The sequence below is a fragment of the Drosophila montana genome, unplaced genomic scaffold (assembly GCF_035044405.1).
Source record: "Drosophila montana isolate Dmon_TW-CO22-7 unplaced genomic scaffold, ASM3504440v1 contig_3213_1, whole genome shotgun sequence".
NCBI lineage: Eukaryota > Metazoa > Arthropoda > Insecta > Diptera > Drosophilidae > Drosophila > Drosophila montana.
Window position 1 is genome coordinate 460,809 of NW_026998093.1, and position 19,943 is coordinate 480,751.

Consider the following 19,943-nt stretch of genomic DNA (forward strand, 5'->3'; position numbering starts at 1 on the left):
GTCGACCAATTGAGAAAAGTATTTCATATACATATTCATATGTCGTATTTGTATTTTTATTTCCAAAAAACTTTTTTTATCAATGCTTAAATTTAAAAGTGTTTTATAGATTTTCACTTTAATCTAAAGCATCTACTTGTGTACTACTTTTAGCCGCACCAAAACCACCCACATGGCTCTTTTTATATGTTCATCCATAAGCGCACATTCGGACAGTAAAAAGCAACGAGCTGTGAGAGTCAATTGCATGCAAAACTGTGCCATTGTCAGACGCCGCTGCTGGGACAAAAGGGGTAAGTAGAAGGCGGTGAATAGGTTGAGACCAGGCCGTGACTGTGTGTGACGACCTACGGCCGCACAAAGGGTAACAATGCTGCGCGGCGGACAAACAAGGGCAACCACAAAATGGCCACCACAACGGCAGCAGCGTTGGCTATAAACGACATGCGGGTCAAAAGGACGCCCACACAACAGCAGCTACAGCAGCCGCAGCAGCTGCCTGGTCATAAGGATGATGGCGACAACTTCACGCACAGGCAGCAGCACAGGCCAACGGGCAGGCTGTGAAGGCGCGCCCTACGACTTCCCTGCAGCTCATGTGGTTGTTGTTGCTGTTGCTGTTGCTGTGGCTGCTGCCTAGAAAATGTCGTTATAAATGGCAGTCATAATAAGTGGGTTAAATGCCCAGACACCCTGCCGCACTGGGTCTCTGGGCCAGTTGTTAAGTGGCAAGCAGAGCAGGGAGCGGCAGTCGGAGGCTGGTCATGTGTTGATTCGCTGTTGATTTTGTCGTGTGTCTTGTGCAAAACTAATTACCGATAGTTCAAGGGGTCACCTGTCCATTGAAGACTCTTTAAACTGCAATTAAATGCCACTTGGATGTTGGCCAAGGCGTCGGTGTCGGCGTCGGCCTGGCCAGAAGTGAAGCGATTATAAAGCAATCAAGTGGCTGTGGCTGTGCCCGGTGCCCCGTTTCGCCCAAACTGGCAGCCACATTCACATCATTTGCAAAATCATAATTCGCGTGTTAAGCGCGCATTAGTCTCACGTTGATTTATCACAGCAGGTACCACGGAAACAGCTATAGAAACTGGGTCTGGGTCTGGGTCTGGGTCGGACCTGGTAATTGGGTCCTTGCACTCACTCTCTCTATCTTCCTCTCTGGTCCAGAGGCGAGAAATAAATTGGGACCGCTGCCTGCACATTGTGGTATGCGGTTTTAATAACCGAATTCGCAGCTAATTTCGAGCTGAAAGTTTAGTTGGACAATGCCAGAGGCGTGTGGGTGCAGCATGTATTAGAGATGGGCGCGTGAGCTGTTTAAAATTTGTTATTGATCTAATTGAGATTATATTGAAGAGGCAAACTGTTAGATAGCATCAGGAGAAAATTCCTTATTATTGCCCAAAGATTGAATTGAAGAGGATAAATTGGTTCACGCGCCTGCCTTAAGTCCCAGCTCACGCCATGCAACATGCAACATCACTCGCCACAAGGCTCATCTCTAAGTGGCATTCATCAAGAAGCGCCTCTTGAGCACACACAACTACCATGCCTTCCGACACTCGACCAGCTGCGCATTCGTTAAGCCAACGACTTGATTTTTGGCTGCTCCAGTGGTTGCCAGTTGCGGGTTAGCGGCGCTGCAAAGTGGAGCAAATTTATGCCCAATTTCATGCGAGTGGCAAATGATTTATGCGACAGCGCGTTGCAATTGCCAAAAAGGATATGTGCGTTGATTTCGTTTGGCCTCAGGACAAATAACTTCATTATGTTGCCCTCTCGCTCGCTCTCTTTCTCCTGCTTAGACCCGCCCCCGCTCAGCTGCAAAGGTTGCCCCCTTTGGTAATGATGTTTCATGTTGTTGTTGATGTTGTTTGGAATTGGGATTGGGATTGGGATTGGGCTTGGATTTGAGGATTGTAAAATATATGCAAGGCAAATCGCACGATTCTCGTGATGTTGCTCATATTTGGGCACCGTAACAAGCGAGGCAACACGCGACAACAACAACAACAACAGTGGCACCAGCAGCAACTAGCTAAGACACACACAAACAGCGACAACGCGCGAAAATCGCATTCTACTTATGGCGTGAATTTCGCGATCGTCTTCTTAGCTTTTTGCCTTGGCACTTGGCACAACCGAAATTCGATTCAAATTCCCAAATTCAAATTTAAATGCAACAACAACAACGACAACAACAACAGCAGCTAGAATAACACCAACAACCACATACGAATCGAGATGCATAGAGCCCACAAAACTGTTGGCTAGAAATTGGCAGGAAGTCACGCCATTTGAACCATTTGTTTGTTAACAATAAACCGTTAGTAACATGACGCTGATTACACATGCATCCATAGTAAATGACAACATTTATCATTAGGCCAGCTAAAAACAGCAACAGCAACTGCAACAGCAACAACAGCGGGCAGCAAGCAGCATTAAGCAGCACAATTTGCCGTTAATTGCAACTGCAGATGCAAATTTGATTCAGTCCAGCATCAAAAACATTTACAACAACCCATAAAAGAACTTAAAATCGTCGGCAACTGTCGGCTTATGGGATTTCATTGGCAGCTTCGCGATGCCACAGTCAAAATGTCCTTAAACCCAACGCCACGTTCTGGCACAGGCAACAGGAATATCTTGTTGTGGCTGCTGCTGCTGCTGTTTGCTGGCAACGAGTTGTTGCACGCACTTAATTAAGACGACAAGTGAACGACCTCAGCTGTCAGAAGGGTACGCGGAAAGGGCTTACAGCTGGTCCAGATGGCTCTGCACCAGAATTATTAAATTTGGGCGATATGTTGCATGAGCCCTATACAATGGCGGACGAGATGCGGAATAAGACAGCGTTGGACATGGATAATACACTCCAAAAACAGAGTAAATCAGAATTATTCAAATTCGGAACTAATGGAAAAACATTTTTAATTATTGGAACAAATTCAAATATGTATGATCAACTCTTAGATGCCAAATCAGTCTAAAGAACAAACTAATACCTTGAAAACGACCCGACAAATTTATGGGAATGGAATGCGCCCCATAAAAAGAACACAAATCTTGTGGGGATCACATGGACTGAGCTTCCTTTCGTTTCCAATCGATCAGCGTGCGTAGCGCTCTGCCAGCCATAACAAATAAAATATGTTTTGTGTATTAATAAAAGCCCGAAACGATTGCACTTCACACCTCATTGAGATTGGCCATAAAGATGCCTTAATAACTCAGCTAAGCTGGAGACGAGCATCGCGCTTTGGCCGAATGGAGCTGGGTTCCTGCTGCTGCAGTCTTGGCTGTCAGTATCGTTTATGGCTGCCCATATTTAATTTGCCGCTTCGCTCGATGGCCAATTGAAGCGTTTCGATAAGGGGCCAAATTCATAAATATGAAAATGGCTTCATTTTGTGCGCGATTCGGACAGAAGGCGACTGGATTGGACTGGACTGGGACCTGGACCTCGGCTTGGGAGTTGCCCTTCATATCGCTTAAATTAAAACTTAAATTTCAACACTCGTTGCTTGCGATACGGGACCATATTTTACGGTCCAAAGCAAACACAATAACAACAACAACAACGAAAGCAACTCAACTCAGTGGCAGGCTGACAATGGGAAAGGCGTTGCAGCTTTATCTGACAAATGCGCGTATATCTCGAAAGTTGTTGCTGCCGAAATGAGCAGCAGCAGCAGCAAGAGCAGCAGCAACAACAGCAGCTCAAACCAAACTGACCCTCACATTCATTTATCAATGCTGTAGAATGTGTCGCCGTGGCAAGGAAGAAAGTGGCTGCCAAAAGCCGCACCTCTAACAACGGCTGCTGCTGCTGTTGCTGTTGCTCCCGTGACCATTCAGCCAGTCGGCCAGCGATCGTCGTTGGTAATAGAACTAACTGAGTGCCGCCTTGTCTTGATCTACCGCCGTCCAGTTTGGAAGACGACGATGACGACGCCGCCTACTTCATCATCATCTGAAACGTGCGGCGCGTAGTCATGGGCTGACATTTTTGAGTTGCCGTCGTTGTCTATGGCTGGCCCAACGGCAGCAAAAAGGTAGCAACATCAACAACATACAAAAGCAACAGCAAACACATCAAGAGCACACAATAACAAACAAAAACGGCAGCGAAGCCTCCCAATGATTAATTGACTTTCAAAATTGCTGAAATTTTTAATTTATTATACGCGCCAAAGTGATTAATCAGTAGTCAAAGCTGCGGCCAAGCACAAGGCAGGGGAAGCAGGGCAGGTTAGCAGGGTACGACGGCTGCCCAGCCAAAAGGTAACAGCAGCAGCCGCAGCGGCAGCAACAACAAACTGTCTTGGCAGTACACGTAGGCAGCGACTGTGGCTACGAGATTGAAAGTGCTGGGCAGCAGCCAGCAGCAACAACAGCAAGACGACAGCAGCAACAACTGCCAGTACTTGTTGTTGCTGTTGTGTTTTTTATGTCACTGCCAATCCTTTGAGCGCATCAGTCAGCGTCACCTTCGTTTAATGCTTTTAATTGCCGCCACTGTTGCTCTCTGCAACATGTGGCAGTCACATTAAGCAAGATAATTCAAAAGGGTTTGCTTAGATAATTATGTTTAGAATGCGACTTGAACACATTTAGGGAATTTGCTCAGCAAAGCTAAGGATGCACAAAGGAGGCGTAGTTAATCTTTAGAAAGTCAGCCACGCCCATTGGCACAGTTCAAGCCAAAGCCCTTTACTTGAGGAGTACGTGTGTATTAATTAAAGCCCAGAAATAACAAAGGAAACATAAATTTTCCAATAAGACACTTTCCTTGTGACCGCAAAAAACGCACTGCGAAGCTGTCAAAAGCCGAAACACAGTCAGAGCCCGAGTCGAAGTCAGAACCAGAGCCAGAACCGTTAGTTAGCATTTTGAGTGGTTGTGCGTTCCGTGTCTTTTGATGTTCGGCGCACAGACACATTAACATAAATATGAGCGAAAGATAACTGAGAAACACACCCATCGTCCCAAAGTTGAGGAATGGGAAATGCTGTTGCCAAAAGAAAAACTTTGGCCAAGGCTCATTGACGTGCGTTAGGCAAGCAAGAGAAAAGGAGGGAGCGAGACGGGCATAGAGGCAGAGGGAGAAAGAAAGTGACAGCGGGGCAATGGGCGGGCGTGTATCAGGGGCGTGACCTGTTGCATCTGGCAAGGCAAAAAAATCTCAATAGATGATCGTAAACACAATTACGTTTTGCGGTCAGAGCAACAGCAATAACAACGACAGCCAAAAAGTGGGTGTGCCCCGAACTGCAAACGCCGGCAACATACTTGACGCATCGCTGGCAACATTCAAATGGTGCAACAGCAACTTAAAGATGTGGCAGGCAGAATAGCATAGAGCTTGGCAATCAAATGAAGCACCCAGCCTCACATGCTGTTGCTGCAGCTGATGATGATAACCATGTTGCTGTTGCTGTTGCTGATGAGTTGGACAATATCAAGGCTTGTTGCTGTTGTTGATGGGCCAATGTTTCGGTCAGTTGCCATAACGAATCGCAATGCAGTACAGTGCAGGCAACACATTAAGGGTTGTCTTCCCAGACGCAGTCGCAAGTTGAGAGGCGGCGGCAGCAACGCGCAATTTATAAAATGTCTTAATTTTTTCGTTGCCATTGCCAGCAACAGCTACAACAGCTACAACAGCAACAACATTCGGGCGGGCGTCAAGCTAAAACGCCGCAGGAAGGCCAGGCCAAGCTTGGCTGGGCCGCGCCGGGTCCAGGTCCGGCAACGCTGGGCAGTTGGCTAAAATGACTGACGCTGATGCCTGTCAGTTCGTCGGACAGCCGGCAACTTGTTGCTGTTGCTTGTAGCTGTTGTTGCTGCTGTCGCCGTCATCAATTTTTCGCAGGATTGTTGCCGCTGCTGCCGCTGATGTTGTTCGTGTTGCTGTTATTGTTGTTGGTGGCGATAAATTGCATTTTAAGCGTATTTTCCCTGGCATTATTATGACTTTATAAACTCTGCGGGCTTTATGCCATCGCACAATGGGCACTTTGCATTTGTTGTTGTTGCTTTCTCACCGCCCCGTGGAACGCCTATTGGCGCAGTGAAACGTACAGGCTGGACGCAAGGTGTGAGCTATTTTTATATAGGAACGAATACCCTTTGATTGGCAATGATGAAACGCACTGCGGGCGGCGGCTAAGGGGCAAGGGCTGGCCAATCGGGCCACTTGATGTGCTGCCATGTTGCTCGTCTGTGCTCGTAACAAGATAATTGCTTAATTTGATTAGCAATTGTTGCTGTTGCTGTTAGCAGCGCTGTTGCTGCTGCCGCTGCTGCTGCAACTGCTGTTGCTGGCGGCTAACGCACCGCTGGGCGTGCAAATTGCTAACAATTTTGATATTTAAATTATTGAGCCTGTTGCCGAGTCGAAACGAGTCAAGTCGAACAACAACAACAACAACTGCAACAGCATGACAGCTCAATAAACATTCCATCAAGAATGGAGTGTAAAAATCCAATTTTCATAAGTGGCCGCCAGCCAACCAACTGCTTGCCACCGACTACTGTCCTCCAGTCCTTCGGCTCCGCTGTCCTTTTGTTCCCGTATTCATCCTTCTTCGCAGCGCTTCGGTTCGCTGCGCCGCTTTGCATTGGCATTGAGCAAATGGCATAAATTAGCAACTGTTGCCTCTGCAGCTGCAACCGAGCAGCAACCAGCTCCTAATTATGAAATGCACTTTTTATAAGTGCACTTAATTTGACAATTATATGGGCTTTACACAGAGAAACCCAGGCAATACGGCAAAGCGATAATAAAGTGGAAAAGTGGAAAGTGTGCTCAAGAAAATATAACAAATTAAATTCATAATTGAATAAATAGATAAAAAAAAAAAAATACAATCCATTCTGAATGCGCAAGTGTCTGCTTTCAAGGGAGCTTATCTCGGGAGGCCTCGATAAATTGGCTACCACAGTGCAGATCAACTACAAGTTGCTGGCCATGTACTTAAATTTGATATTTTAATAAATTAAGCGCAACGAAACTAATGCAACCAACACCCGCTGGACGTCCACAAAAGCTGGTCACTAGCGCACAAAAGCCAATAGCTGCTGAGCCAAGATCAATGATCCGGTAGCTGGGGCAGTGCTTGCGGCCGCAGATGCCTGCAAACTGATTGCAATTTGAAATATTCAACGAGCAGGCGCACAACAAGTAACAGGAACAAACGACAAGAACTTCTGTTTTGCCGGACAGCTGGGCGGACAGCTGAGCAGGGAACGCAGACGCAGTCGGGACAGCGACTAAGTAGAGTGGACCAAGGCGACCCAAACATGATTGGCATGCGCCCAGTATCCAGACTCAGACCCAGTCCTACTGCCAGGCCCGAACTGCTCACCAGATCAGGCTGTAATGAGCACCTCTCTCTCTCTCTTACCGTTTCTCTATCTCTTTCTCTGTCTCATCTCTACAAATGTGTCTGCCCACCAGGCTGTGGCTCCGAATCTACTGTAGTACCTACTACACACTACCTACCGGCACGATCAGCGATAAGTGGAAGCTGCTCATATACGAAATGGTTTTAAATTTTTCGTCTAGTGTTTGATTCTTATTAAAAGATTGGCGAAAGCGTCTTACAAGCGTCTTTCCATTGCGAATTGCAAATGTCGTTTGCCCACCTCCTCCTCCCCTTTTCCCATCCAGCAGTTCGATGCCAAACTGGAAACCCAAACCGCACTCGTTCGCCTACCCAACCCAAATCACACTCCATTCACATTCACATCAACAGACTGGAGAGGATTGCAGTCGGTTAACTCCTGCATACAATTAGCCCACAACATTTGAGCAACAAAATGCGCTTGTAATTTATTTAAATCCCGCTCCCCATCAACAGGTCCATTCCGCAAATGCAGTCTTATGAACCATAAGCCTAATCAGCAAAATAATCAGCAAAGCACAAAACACAAACACTTGAAGACAAAGCCAAAAAGGCAACAGTTGGGCCTGGATAGGAACGAGGGCTTGGCCTCTACTCCATTCCAGCACTCTTGGCACTTGACATTGGAGAGGAGAAAGATGGATGAAAGGTAAGAGGCAAATCTATAGGTTTCAGCTTTCCCAAAATGTGGGTATAGTTTCGGGTAGTCCTCTCGCGTGAAATATTAAATTTTGTCTATATGTAATCAGTTTGATATTATTGTTCTAACAATTATTTTATTTTTAAATTTAATTTCGAAATTGAACCAATTAATAGAATTATGTGAAAGTTATATTAGCGGGTACTACACGGCTTTGCCCGGCCAAAGTTATCAGTTTTACACATCAAAAACAATCCATCTTGCACCTTTGCGACTTAACCCAAATTATCCTGTTCATCATAAGGACTGAATCATGCTTTAAAATCGTTTACATAAATATGTAAAAAATAATTCATTAGGTTTTTTTAAATTATCTGTGGAGGAAAAGGTCAGATTTACATCACATTTTGTGTCAAAATTTGGGTCGGCTCGAAAATGAAAATGTTTGTTGTTTTTTGAATATCTCGGGTAAAAAACTTCTGATTTTGCAATTTTATATGAGTTTGGACTCATATGAACCAGTACTATCGATTGTCATTCAAAAAAATCATAAAATTATTTTTTAACCACATTTGAAAAAAAAAAAAAAATAACTTTTTTGTACAAAAACAAGGGTCGGCTCGATAATCAAAACTTTTTGAAAATTTTCATAGAATATCACGGATAGAAAACGTCTGATTTTGGAGATGTACCTTTTTTAATTCGATACTATCGATCGTATCATCGGTACCTGGAGATTACTGAATATAGACAATTAAAAAAATGTAAAGTTGTTGCCAAATCTGGATCGGTTCTGAAATCAAAATTTGTAGAGATCTGTCTGTCGATTTTAAAGCTTTTTACGAATCCTTAAAGGTATTAATTCGATATATTTTTGTTAATAAAAACTAATAACTTTTCAACTTGTATTTTTCAACCTAATCCGAGCGAAACTGTAACTGGAGGTAAAATTCTTCTATTTTGTTTAAACAAATTCCTAAGCCTTATAAAATATGCCTTATCGCCACTACTGGAATATACCATTTCAGACTCCCCCGATTCAGCAGCTGTGGTCAAACTAGCAGAATATTAAATTGTGAGTAACTTAGACGGACGAATAAACCGGCGCACAGAAAATAAGCAAGCTATCAAAATGCGAGTGAGAGCGATGTGCCACATGCAGCGTTAGTAGAAAAATGACAGCGAATACCCACACTAACACGTGCGCCAAATCCGAAGATAAGCAGTCACCTGTTTGTGTGTGTGTTCGCTGTCATTTTTCTATTTACGCTCACGCGCTCATGATTCTTTTTGGTGCTGATCGCTGATTGGTCCAATCCATAATTGCTGGCATTCATGTTCTCTTCTGCTCGTTTGCGTGCTCTATTTTCTGAGCGCCGTTTTTATGGATCTGCGCAACTTTATTCTGAGTTAGTGTAGCCTCGTTAGTCAATATGGCATGTTGTTATGCTGTGGGTGATAGTCTACTAAGGTTAGTATTATTTTAGTAAGGGCAAGTATCGTCCTATTCTTTAATAATATACCTTTTTGAACTCGGACAGACTAAAACTATTAATTTATTTATTATATAATATAGTATTTAAATATTTATATATAGAAATCGGAGTACAGAAAATGGACATGTCTTACTTTGACCTATTAACAGCCTAGCAGTCATATACACATATGTAAGCATACATATGTTTGGGTGTGTTTTTGCAATTGATATCTTATTGTGCTTGTATGTGATTGCTTATGCGTTATCTACCTTTGAATAGTGTACACACATTGGGGATTTATATGGACCAGTACTTGATTGGAATTAAAAAAAATCATATTTAAATTTGAAAAATAAACATGGCAAAAGATTACATCACGTGTTTTGCAAAAATCGGAGTCGGTTTAAACATGAAAACTTTTTTGATGATTTTTTAGGAGTATCTCAGGTAAATATCATCAGATAATATATACATTGTTGAATTCGAACGGAAGCCTACTAGCAATTGGCATTCAATAAAAATAAAAATTAAGGGCTTAAAAAAGATGTTGAAAAAGATGTCCGAAAAATTAAGGTCGGTTCGAAAATCAACACTTTTTTGATGATTTTTTTTGAATATCTCGGGTAAATATTGTCAGATTTTGAAATGTTATACCTCTTGGAGTTCGTACGGATCCCTACTATCAAATGGCATTCAAACGTTTAAAAAATCGATGAGTAAAAAAAAGTGGTTGGCCAAAAACCGATTCGTTTGTAAAGTCAACCTTTTTTGATGATTTGTTGGGATATCTCGGCCAAATAATGTCATATTTGGGAATTTAATACCATTTTAGACTCGTGAGTATCAGAACTATCGATTGGCATCAAAAAAGGAATATCTAAATGTTGACCCAAATCAACAAAATGTCAAGGGGTCACATCACGTTTTTTCTAAATATCGGGGTCGGTTAGAAAATCAACACTTTTATGATGATTTTTTTTTTAATTGTGGAATGCCCATGGTATCTCTGGGCATGTGAAGGACCTAAATTACTTTCTATGCTTATTACTCAGCCTTGTCCTTGAGGATCCTGGCAAGTCATGTGTCAAACAGTTCCTGTGGACAAGAATCATAAACTGGCCAAAGGACATCCAAATCGTCCGTGTGGTTCCCGAAGTATGGCTACTTTTTTAAAAAGGACATTCTATTTATCGTCATAACTCTTTTAAATCCTGAAGGATATCAGAAGGATATACCCTTTTGAACTCGTGGGCAGAAGGACTATCGATTGCCATCCAAGGGTTTTGATGATTCGACAAAAAATTTTGCTAAAATTTTTCCTAGGGGGTTCGTCGTGAAATTGGCTAAAATCGAACAAATCCGGGCTAACTTTGCCATTTGAAGGACTATCGAGATGTCCTTTGGACAACAAGTAGTGCTCACCCTCCCATTGAATAATATACAAATCAAAGGACGAAAGTTCTTCAGACAACGGAGTTTTAAGGACAATTTTGTGCAATGAAAATAGGCTATAACTCGTTCATATCCTCGCGTATCCTGACGAGTCCTGTGTCAAAAAAAATTGTATTGACTAGGACTTCCAACTGGCCAAAGGACGTCGAGATCGTCTTTGTAGTTTCAGAGATATTGCAATTTTATTGATTTTTTGTGATTTCTGCCAATTTTCGTTGGCCCCGGAACTGAAAATTTTCCAAGTCCATGACTCTTAGATGACCCCCCAATTTTTGTATGCAGGCCGATGCAGTTGGTCTCCTAGATCCTAACGCACCATATCCTTTGAAATTCTGCAAGGATATGACCGAGTTATGGCCATTTTACTTTTTCAAAATACCCTTATACATTTTGTTTGACCTGCATTAAAACGTGTTTTTTTCTTCACAGATCGATGAAATAAAGGATTGGCGATGCAATAAGGATAAAGACAATTAAAACAGTTGGTACCTAGTTGACCCATGTATCCTTGGTTATACCATACCATGGATATAGTCCTAGCGAACCTACAGGGTCTAAAATGCCAGATATTGTCCAAAAACATGTATGATTTTTCTTTTAGCCATGCACAGTAGCTGTTGCGGCCGTTGATGGTCCTTAGTTGACTAACATATCCTTGGTTATAATATCATACCATTGATATAGTCCTTGAGAACCTACAGGATCAGATCCTTGAGAAATTCGCATCAAAATGGTCCAAAAACATGTATTCTTTTTCTTTCAGCAGCCCCTGTACATGATCTGTTGCCTAACAGCCGTGCTTACAGAACTCATTTTACATGATTCTGTTATTAAAAAGCACTCATTTTAAATGAGTAAAATTTTTGCCCCTTAAGTATATGCAATGAAAATTTTTATTCAAACAACTCATCTACTTGCTGGGCATTTCTGTTCGCCTGGTATTTGAGTGAAATTTTAGTGCAAATTCCGCGACCCAGCCGGCAGCGAGGGCGCCCCTTTTGGGTATGCAATGAAATGTTTCAGCAGCTAAAAATATATTTTGTCGACCTTCTGGGTATTTCTGTTCGCCTGGTGTTTCTTGGGAAATTTAAGTAAAAATTTGGGACCCAGCCGGCGACAAGGGTGCCCCTTTCGGGTATGCAATATAATTTTTCGGCAGCTAAAAATATTTTTCGTCGACCTTCTGGGCATTTCTGTTCGCCTGGTATTTTGGCAGATTTTAAGAAAAATCTCGGCAGCCAGCGGTTGCCAACAGACGCCCCTGGCGGGTATGCAACGGATTTCTAAAGACCGTTGATTTTTGAATTTTTAAATAAAAATAACAGGGAATTTCTCTTTTATTTTAAATAATTGATTTATTTATGTTTCAATTTATAAAATTGTTGTTTTTTATGCGAGTTTTCTTAATTATTTCTCTTAAAATTATACAAATCGAGCATAAATTATAAATTAAGGGTATTGAAACTTAAAATAACTATATTTGGCTTAATTAAAGTCCGATCCTGGAAAAATCTGCTCTGTCACTCGTGAAGGTCCTTAGAGCTGATTGTAGTCCTTAATTTGTCAGTCTGAAAAGATAAAAATACATTTAAATTAAACAAATAAATAATTATATAAAAGCGGAAAATAGGCCATAACTCGGGAATGTCCTTGCAGATTTTCAAAGGATATGCTGCGTTAGGATCGTATAGACCCCCTGCATCGATCTGCATCATAAAAATATGGGGTCATCTAAGAATGATATGACTCGAAATTGGACTTATAAAATTTTTGTCCCGGAGCGCACGGTAATGGCCCGATAACACAAATCCTTTAATATATCCAAAACTACAAGGACGATCCTAATAAAATTTGGCTAGTTAGTAGTCCCGGTCAATACAATTATTTTGACATATGACTCGCCAGGACACGCCAGGATATGGTCGAGTTATGGCTTATTTTCTTCAAACAAAATCGTCCTTAAAACTTTTTTGTCTGAAGGACTTTCGTCCTTTTGGTTATAAATTCTTCAATTGGAGGGTGAGGACTTTCTACTGGCCAAAGGACACCCCGAAAGTCCTTCAAATGGCCAAGTTAGCCCGGAATTATTCGATTTTAACCAATTTTGCGACTAAGCCCCTAGGAAAAACTTAGACGAAATTTTTGGTCGAATTCTGGAAATCCTTGAATGCCAATCGATAGTCCTGCTCCCCACGAGCTCAAAGCGATATATCCTTTCGATATCCTTAAGGATTTGGCCGAGTTGTGGCTAATTGAAAAATATCCTTTTTCAAAAATAGGCCATATCTCTGAAACGGCAAAGACGATTTTGTTGTCCTTTGTTGTCCTTTGTTGTCCTTTTATTGTCCTTATTCATAAGATTTGTTTGAAATAGGACTTGTCAGGATCCGCAAGGATGCGGCCGAGTTATGTCTTTGTTGATTTACGAAAGAATTGTACTCATATCTATGCTGTCTAGACGACTTTCGTCCTTTTCTTTATATTTACTGAATTGGGAGGATGAGGACCAACAGTTGCCAAATGGACATCATGATCGGCAAGGATACGGCCTTTTATCTCTACAGACAAAAATCTATTTTCCTCAGCTCCTTGAAGGACTTACGTCCATTTTCATACAGATTCTAATTAAGTTGGATAAGAACTACATGTTCTCGAAAGGACATCAGAGTGGTCCTTAAGGTGGTCAATTTAATGTCCTTTAAAAAGACAATACCCATATCTCACAAGCCATAAGGACGATTAAAAAAGTGAAAATCTAAATTTTAATCCAAATCAACAAAATGGCAAGCGGCTACATCAGGTTTTTTCTAAAAATCGGGGTCTGTTCGAAAATCAACACTTTTTTGATGATTTTTTTTTAATATATCGGGTAAATATTGTCAGATTTTAAAATGTTATACCTTTTTGAGTTCGTACGGATCCCTACTATCAATTGGCATTCAAACTTTTAAAACATCGATGAGTAAAAAAAAGTGGTTGATCAAAAACCGATTCGTTTGGAAAGTCAACCTTTTTTGATGATTTTTTGGGATATCTCGGCCAAATAATGTCAGATTTGGGAATTTTATACCATTTTAGACTCGTAAGGACCAGTACTATCGATCAAAAAAATTAAAATCTAAATTTTGACCCAAATTGACAACATAGCAAGGGATTACATAACGTTTTCTGCTAAAAACGCATGGCATATTTAGTCTTATATAGACTAGGATATTTTCACGAATTAAATTGTTCCACTAATTCAAAATTCTAGAGCTTTCCAATACCAGTCGTCAACAGGCCGAGTTATTAACATGTTAATTTTTTGAAAACCGATAAAATCGTATATCTCTTGATAATTTACATAAAATTGGGGAAAATATGAAGAAGTAAGGGAATAGATATAGGTGAATTTTGACTAAATATATTGGAAATGAGTTATGAAGAATCCGTTTAAACTGATATTAAACATCTTTGCTTTGGATATTGTGTTGTAAATACATTATGTATAAAATAGATGCTACCACCAAATTTTACGTTTTTATTACCGATTATCTAACTCTCCAAACTCTAGTTGTTAACGTGAAGATCGTATAACTTGCCGTTTTAACTGTTCTAGCAAATTGCTTCTCATGTTCTATGTGGGCTACACTTTTAATAACAAGAAACAGTCAATGCCACGAGGAATCTTGGCAATTTATGTGGTCACACATTGGGCAACAATTTCACCAGCTTCAACTGCGAGTCCAACTGTTGTTATGTGGGGCCAAATCATGAATGAAGGCTCTTTGGTGGTGTAGGCCTGCCCCAAATTGTGTGTGCGAGCGGCTCGTATGGAACGCAATGCAATTACTTATCACAGTATGCAGTCAGTTGTATGAAGACGGGCATAACGGGGGGGGGGGGGACCTGACTATGGCCAACGACCTGGCAAAATGGCAGCGAAATTACTTCACAGTACGGCTTAAACCTATGAGTATGCAAATGCAATGTGTCTAGGTGCCGTGCCGTGGACACGACTATTACCTGTCACATTGTCAGGTGATTGCGAAATTGTTGCGTTACGCCAGCGCCCAGCGCCCAGCGACCATTGCCCATTGTACATTGGCCATTGGGAGATTTGGCCTTAAATTTGTGGGAAACATCAACTGCAACTAAGTGCCGGCCATTGATGAGGGGTCCCCAGTTGGAAACGTGACTCGAACGTGACGTTTGTGCAAACAGGAAGATTCAACTGACAGCAGCCGCGGCAGCCGCAGCCGCAACAGTTGGCGCTCTTGGAACACCACCAACCGAGCACCAAGTACCAAGTCCAACTCACTGTCACAGCTACAGACAGACAAGAGTTAATACAGTTCAGCTCGAGCTGAAGTTGTAGCTGTAACTGTAGCTGTTGCTGTTGCTCTTGCTCTTGCTGGAGTCGCAGTTGGAGCTATAGTTGACTTGATTGCCGGCGACGTTGCTGGTGGTCAAGGCAAAAGGCAAAGACCGATGACCAAATCCAAAGCCAAAACCAAAACGGTATTCGCCAAATTACTCGTACTTAAACGTTTGTTATTGTTGTTGTTGTTGTTGTTGCTGTTATGGCTGATGGGCAACCATGACTTTGAATGCGTTTGGCCAAGGCGTTTCGCCCTGTTTCAGACTTTTATCAGCGTTTACATCATAGGCAACAATATGCCACGGCTTTCAAATCAAATTCGCATTGTCATAATTTACAATTGCGCTCTGGCTAACTCCGATGCGTAGGCCGAGCTCGGGCCATGTCCGATGCAGTCGGGACAAAAGCCGTGTAATTGATGAAAGTCTCAAATCGCTATTAATGTCATCGATAACAACATTCTGGCTGGCCGTTAGCAGTGAGCGGCAATGCGATGAGGGGCCCACACCGGAGCACATCTGCATCTGGTGGTTACCGTGGTTCTGATGGTTCTGGTGGGTCTGGCTTTGTGGCTTACAAGCTCATAAACATTGGCGACACAAATCAAAACATGTCACAAACAGTTGCTACGCCTCAAAAATTCTTGGAAAGCTTTTTACTTCCTGGTGCCAACTGTCAACATGTCTGGGGACAGGGCACACCAGCTCTGTGCGCCTGCAGCCCTTTAGCTGATTTATGGCCGCGTCAATTGCGCTGAAGCCTAAGTAGCTAGCCAAACAATTACCTAGCCATAAACGTGGCCATTAACCGACAAACAATTTAAAGAGCTTTGCATCTTTTTTGCATAACCCATTCAACATATGGCATGATTTGTGCATGAGAAAGCGCACTATCTGCACCCAAAACAAACACAAACACAATGCGTGCCATATGCCATTTAGAATAATCAGATGTCCTGCTTAAGATTCGCTCATATGCTCCGTTAACTGAGCAACGCCTTAAATCGTCTTAAGCAAACACTTTAGCCTTAATGCCGGACCATTGTACAAACGTGGCTTATCGAAAGAAAGCCTTTTAATAACTCATATACATAATGTGTGTGCGTGTGTGTGTGTGTGTGTGTGTGTCTGCCAGCCATAACATAATCACTAAATCAAAACCTCAGACATGAGAAATATGAAAATTGAAAAACCGTTTCAGCGGGGCCAGGCCTCAAGTAGAACTCGCCGAATTCCAGGAAATATGTAAGCCAACAGCAATAACAACAACAACAACAACAACAGCAAGAAGCGGATACGTTAGGCACGCCGAAGATGAAATGCTCTTCAAGATATATAGTTTAGAAGTAATTTAGTATAAAAACAAAATTTCTAACTGATTGATATAATATAGTAATTTGATGTCATTTTTTACATAAGGTCAAGAAATAGCCTCGTTATTGGTGCAGATATATTGATGAAAAAAATAACTTTCTTTCTTACCGATCCATCCATAGCATATCATATTGTGGCCCGATCCAGTCGAATGCGACATAAGTTCCGTCTGCAATAGAAAGACAAACTTATGCAAAATTTCATGACGATAGTTTTAAAACAGAGAGAAAAGTTTGAAAAGAAGCAAACAGACGGACTGAAAGACACGATATACTTGCCTAGAATATTTATACTTTATGGAGTCAGAGATGGCTTCTTCTATGCGTTGCACACTTTGTGAGCAAATTATAAGACCCTCAACAAGGGTATAACAACAACAGCAACAACAACGAGAACAGCTCCATTGATGCAGCATATCTCTGAGTGGAGGCTGACGAGCGGAGCTGCAACCGAAATGGCCCGAAGCGCGATACTCAACACTTCAAACAAGTTTTTGACACCGAAAACTGATTTGCTTGGAATAAGGAAAAAAGGGAAAACATTTTTATATTGGCCATTTCAATTATCTTAATGCACTTTAATATGCCAGGGCCAGATGAGAACGTTTTTACCGTTCTCTGACGCACCTCATTCTCACTCGCTCTCGCTCTCTCTGTCTCTGTCTCTGTGTATGTGATTGTGATTATCAGCTAATAAGGCATCAATAAATTTTGGTAAGCAGCAACAGCAACAGCGGCAGCAGCCGAAAATGCCATGGGGTCTCGGGATCGCCTCGAGATGTTGCCGCTGATTGCGCCACGCAGATTGCAATTAATTTGCAATAACTTTTGATAAATGCTCAAGTGTTGCCTTTTGCTTTTGCCAATTTGGTTGTTGTTGCTGTTGTTTAACCATTTTATTTTTTGGTGTGCAGGAAAGTGGAATTAACATCGCCAGATAAAATGTTGACGCGATTAACTGCCAGAGATTGCATTGAGGGCTCCGTACGAACAACCGTTAGCTAACATACGTACATATGTATGTGATCCCTTTAGTTACTTTATAATGAAACCTAGTCATAATTTATAAAAACAATTAAGTCATGGCAAAGCAAATTAACAAATTCTCTATTAATATAAGCGAAAACCGACTGCAACCAACTGCGAAATATTCATAATACCTGCTATTTTAAATAACTGCTAAACAAAATTTGAAAACTGTTTTCTTGATGCATCTAAATCTTTAATCCCCAGAGTTGTTAACTGGGACTTTGGAAAATGTAGAGTCCATTAGTTAGAGGACGGTGTTGCAAGTTTTCTTTTTTAATTATTAAGAATCTGTGTTATTTAAATTCTTCAGTGACTGCCGGTTGTTAATACTGCTTTTTTACTTTTCATAATGCAGAGTAAATTTAAGTTGCGGCTACCGTTCTATCTATCTCAAATGGTTCTCAAATCAAATCAATGCAAAAGCGAAACGTTTTCCATATCCAGTATTTACTGAAATATATTCAAATACTTGTATTCTTTTAATGGCGGTGTAATCTGGGAGGATTTGATCTTACAGCAGCTCGCTGACAGAGTTAATGTTACAATACCCTATGTATAATGTTTTTCTTATAGTTTCAAATCCGCAAAAAGCTAAGACAGCTGCAATATTACAATGTTATTATTCTATATTATAAGAAATACGAACCTTTATTAAATTACTATCTGCCATCAGTATCTCCCTTTGCTTCATCCTAGGTTTGCCTGGAGCCCAGTAAGAGCAGTCCTTGCTTTGGCGACTCTGGTGGCCCATTGGCATTAAGATATGCTGAAGGTTCAAGCACATTGGCGAGCATCGCTTCCTTTGTGACCGACACGCGGGGTGCATCTGTTTTGCAATAGATCGAAGAAGCTAAGTTAATAGTTTTAATGAATAAAATTATTTAAATTATTATGTAAATATATTGAATAAATATGCACAATATAAAAATTACAACAAAAAACTTGCTTCAATTGTCTCAGTTAATTTGTAACTCTAAGTTAAAGCTTTGCCAAGCTTATTTTCTTATATTTTATAATAGTACACTACACACATATATCTGTGCATGCCACAGAAAAAATATCTTAAAGAGAATCTAAAAAATTAAATGAAAAAGCCCCAAAGGCTATATCATTTTATTAACTTACCATCAAATTTTATGTGCAGCCGCCAAGAAAAATGCCGAACGATCAGCATAAAAATCGCATGCGACAAATTTGCCATTGACGTTGAAGTTGCAGCATTGTGGGAATGTTGAAAATTTGAAAAATGTCATCAATAAGCGAAAAGTTAATAAAAAATAATTAATTTAAGCGAGCACCGCAGCAGCAACAGTTGTAAACTGGCCAACAGCTGAACAGCTTCGGGGACCTCAAGAGCTGGGCGGGTCTATCCACACACATTGACGCTGCAAGCGCATTTAAATTGAATAAAAGTTGCTGAAAAGCCAAACTCGAACCAGGAGACCCACTGACAACGCCTCAAACGTGGCACAGCGGCAACTGTTGCCGCTGCTGCCGCTGCTGCCGCTGCTGCTGCTGCTGCCGTTATGCGCTTAACATCTTGGCATCCAATCAATTAGTTTTTATGCGCTTCATTGCCAAGCGCTGGCTGTTCCCGTCCCGTCCCGTCCCGGCCAGACCTGGCCAAGCCTTTGGCCCCGTCTCTACAGCTGCTGGCTACAGTCGGGCTACAGGCCAAGTCGTCAGCAGTGTCAGCAACAAATTGGCGAAGGGACAACGACAACAACAACGACAACGACGACAACAACGACGACGACGACGACGTTGACTACGACAAGTCGCAGCTGGCAACCAGCAGCTTTTGCCGTCAGCGTCTACTAAAATGTAATGCGCCATACTTTCTCAAAATATATCGAGAGCTGGATGCGATGTGAGCCCAGGGAACGCGACAGCCGAGAAATGTATTCAAATGGCTTTCAAATGCCAGCGAAATGTGCGCAACTTTGCGGTTTTCAACGATTGACAAATCAATTTGGGGTTGACTCCAACTCCGGCTTTGGGTTTGGGGCTTTTGTTTGCACAAAGTGCAACACCTGCTGGTGGTTCGGTGTTGATTTTTGCCCGCTGAAGGCCAAGAATACCCGCTAGCTGACACCTAAACAGCCGAGCCAGTCACGTCGATCACAGGCCATTGAACACTTGGCAAATAAATATATGCGCATTGCTTTTGGGGCAGAGCGGGTAGCGGGCAGCAGCA

General features: G+C 41.8%; 1 protein-coding gene and 1 long non-coding RNA gene across 4 annotated transcripts in view; one reads left to right on the forward strand and one right to left on the reverse strand.

Annotated features, from left to right (window-relative positions):
• Positions 1 to 15: 15 nt before the first annotated feature.
• Positions 16 to 18,687, forward strand: LOC135432842 (uncharacterized). Of its 3 annotated transcripts, none has more exons than XM_064688677.1 (3): positions 16 to 293; positions 7,872 to 8,064; positions 18,443 to 18,687. In XM_064688677.1, the coding sequence occupies exons 1-3, from the start codon at positions 173 to 175 to the stop codon at positions 18,504 to 18,506; spliced, it is 378 nt and encodes a 125-aa protein (XP_064544747.1). In that variant the 5' UTR covers positions 16 to 172; the 3' UTR covers positions 18,507 to 18,687. The 3 variants fall into 3 exon arrangements, with proteins under 3 accessions (XP_064544747.1, XP_064544749.1, XP_064544748.1); XM_064688679.1 differs by having other exon boundaries at positions 18 to 293; positions 18,420 to 18,687; XM_064688678.1 differs by lacking the exon at positions 16 to 293 and adding an exon at positions 633 to 761.
• The window catches only part of LOC135432843 (uncharacterized), a 35,094-nt gene continuing 27,523 nt past the window's right edge, over positions 12,373 to 19,943 (reverse strand). Inside the window, exons 2-4 of the long non-coding RNA XR_010436971.1 lie at positions 18,393 to 18,596; positions 16,827 to 16,887; positions 12,373 to 12,553 (exon numbers count right to left, since the gene is read on the reverse strand). This is a non-coding gene — a long non-coding RNA (uncharacterized LOC135432843). The remainder of the gene's footprint in view (positions 12,554 to 16,826; positions 16,888 to 18,392; positions 18,597 to 19,943) is intronic.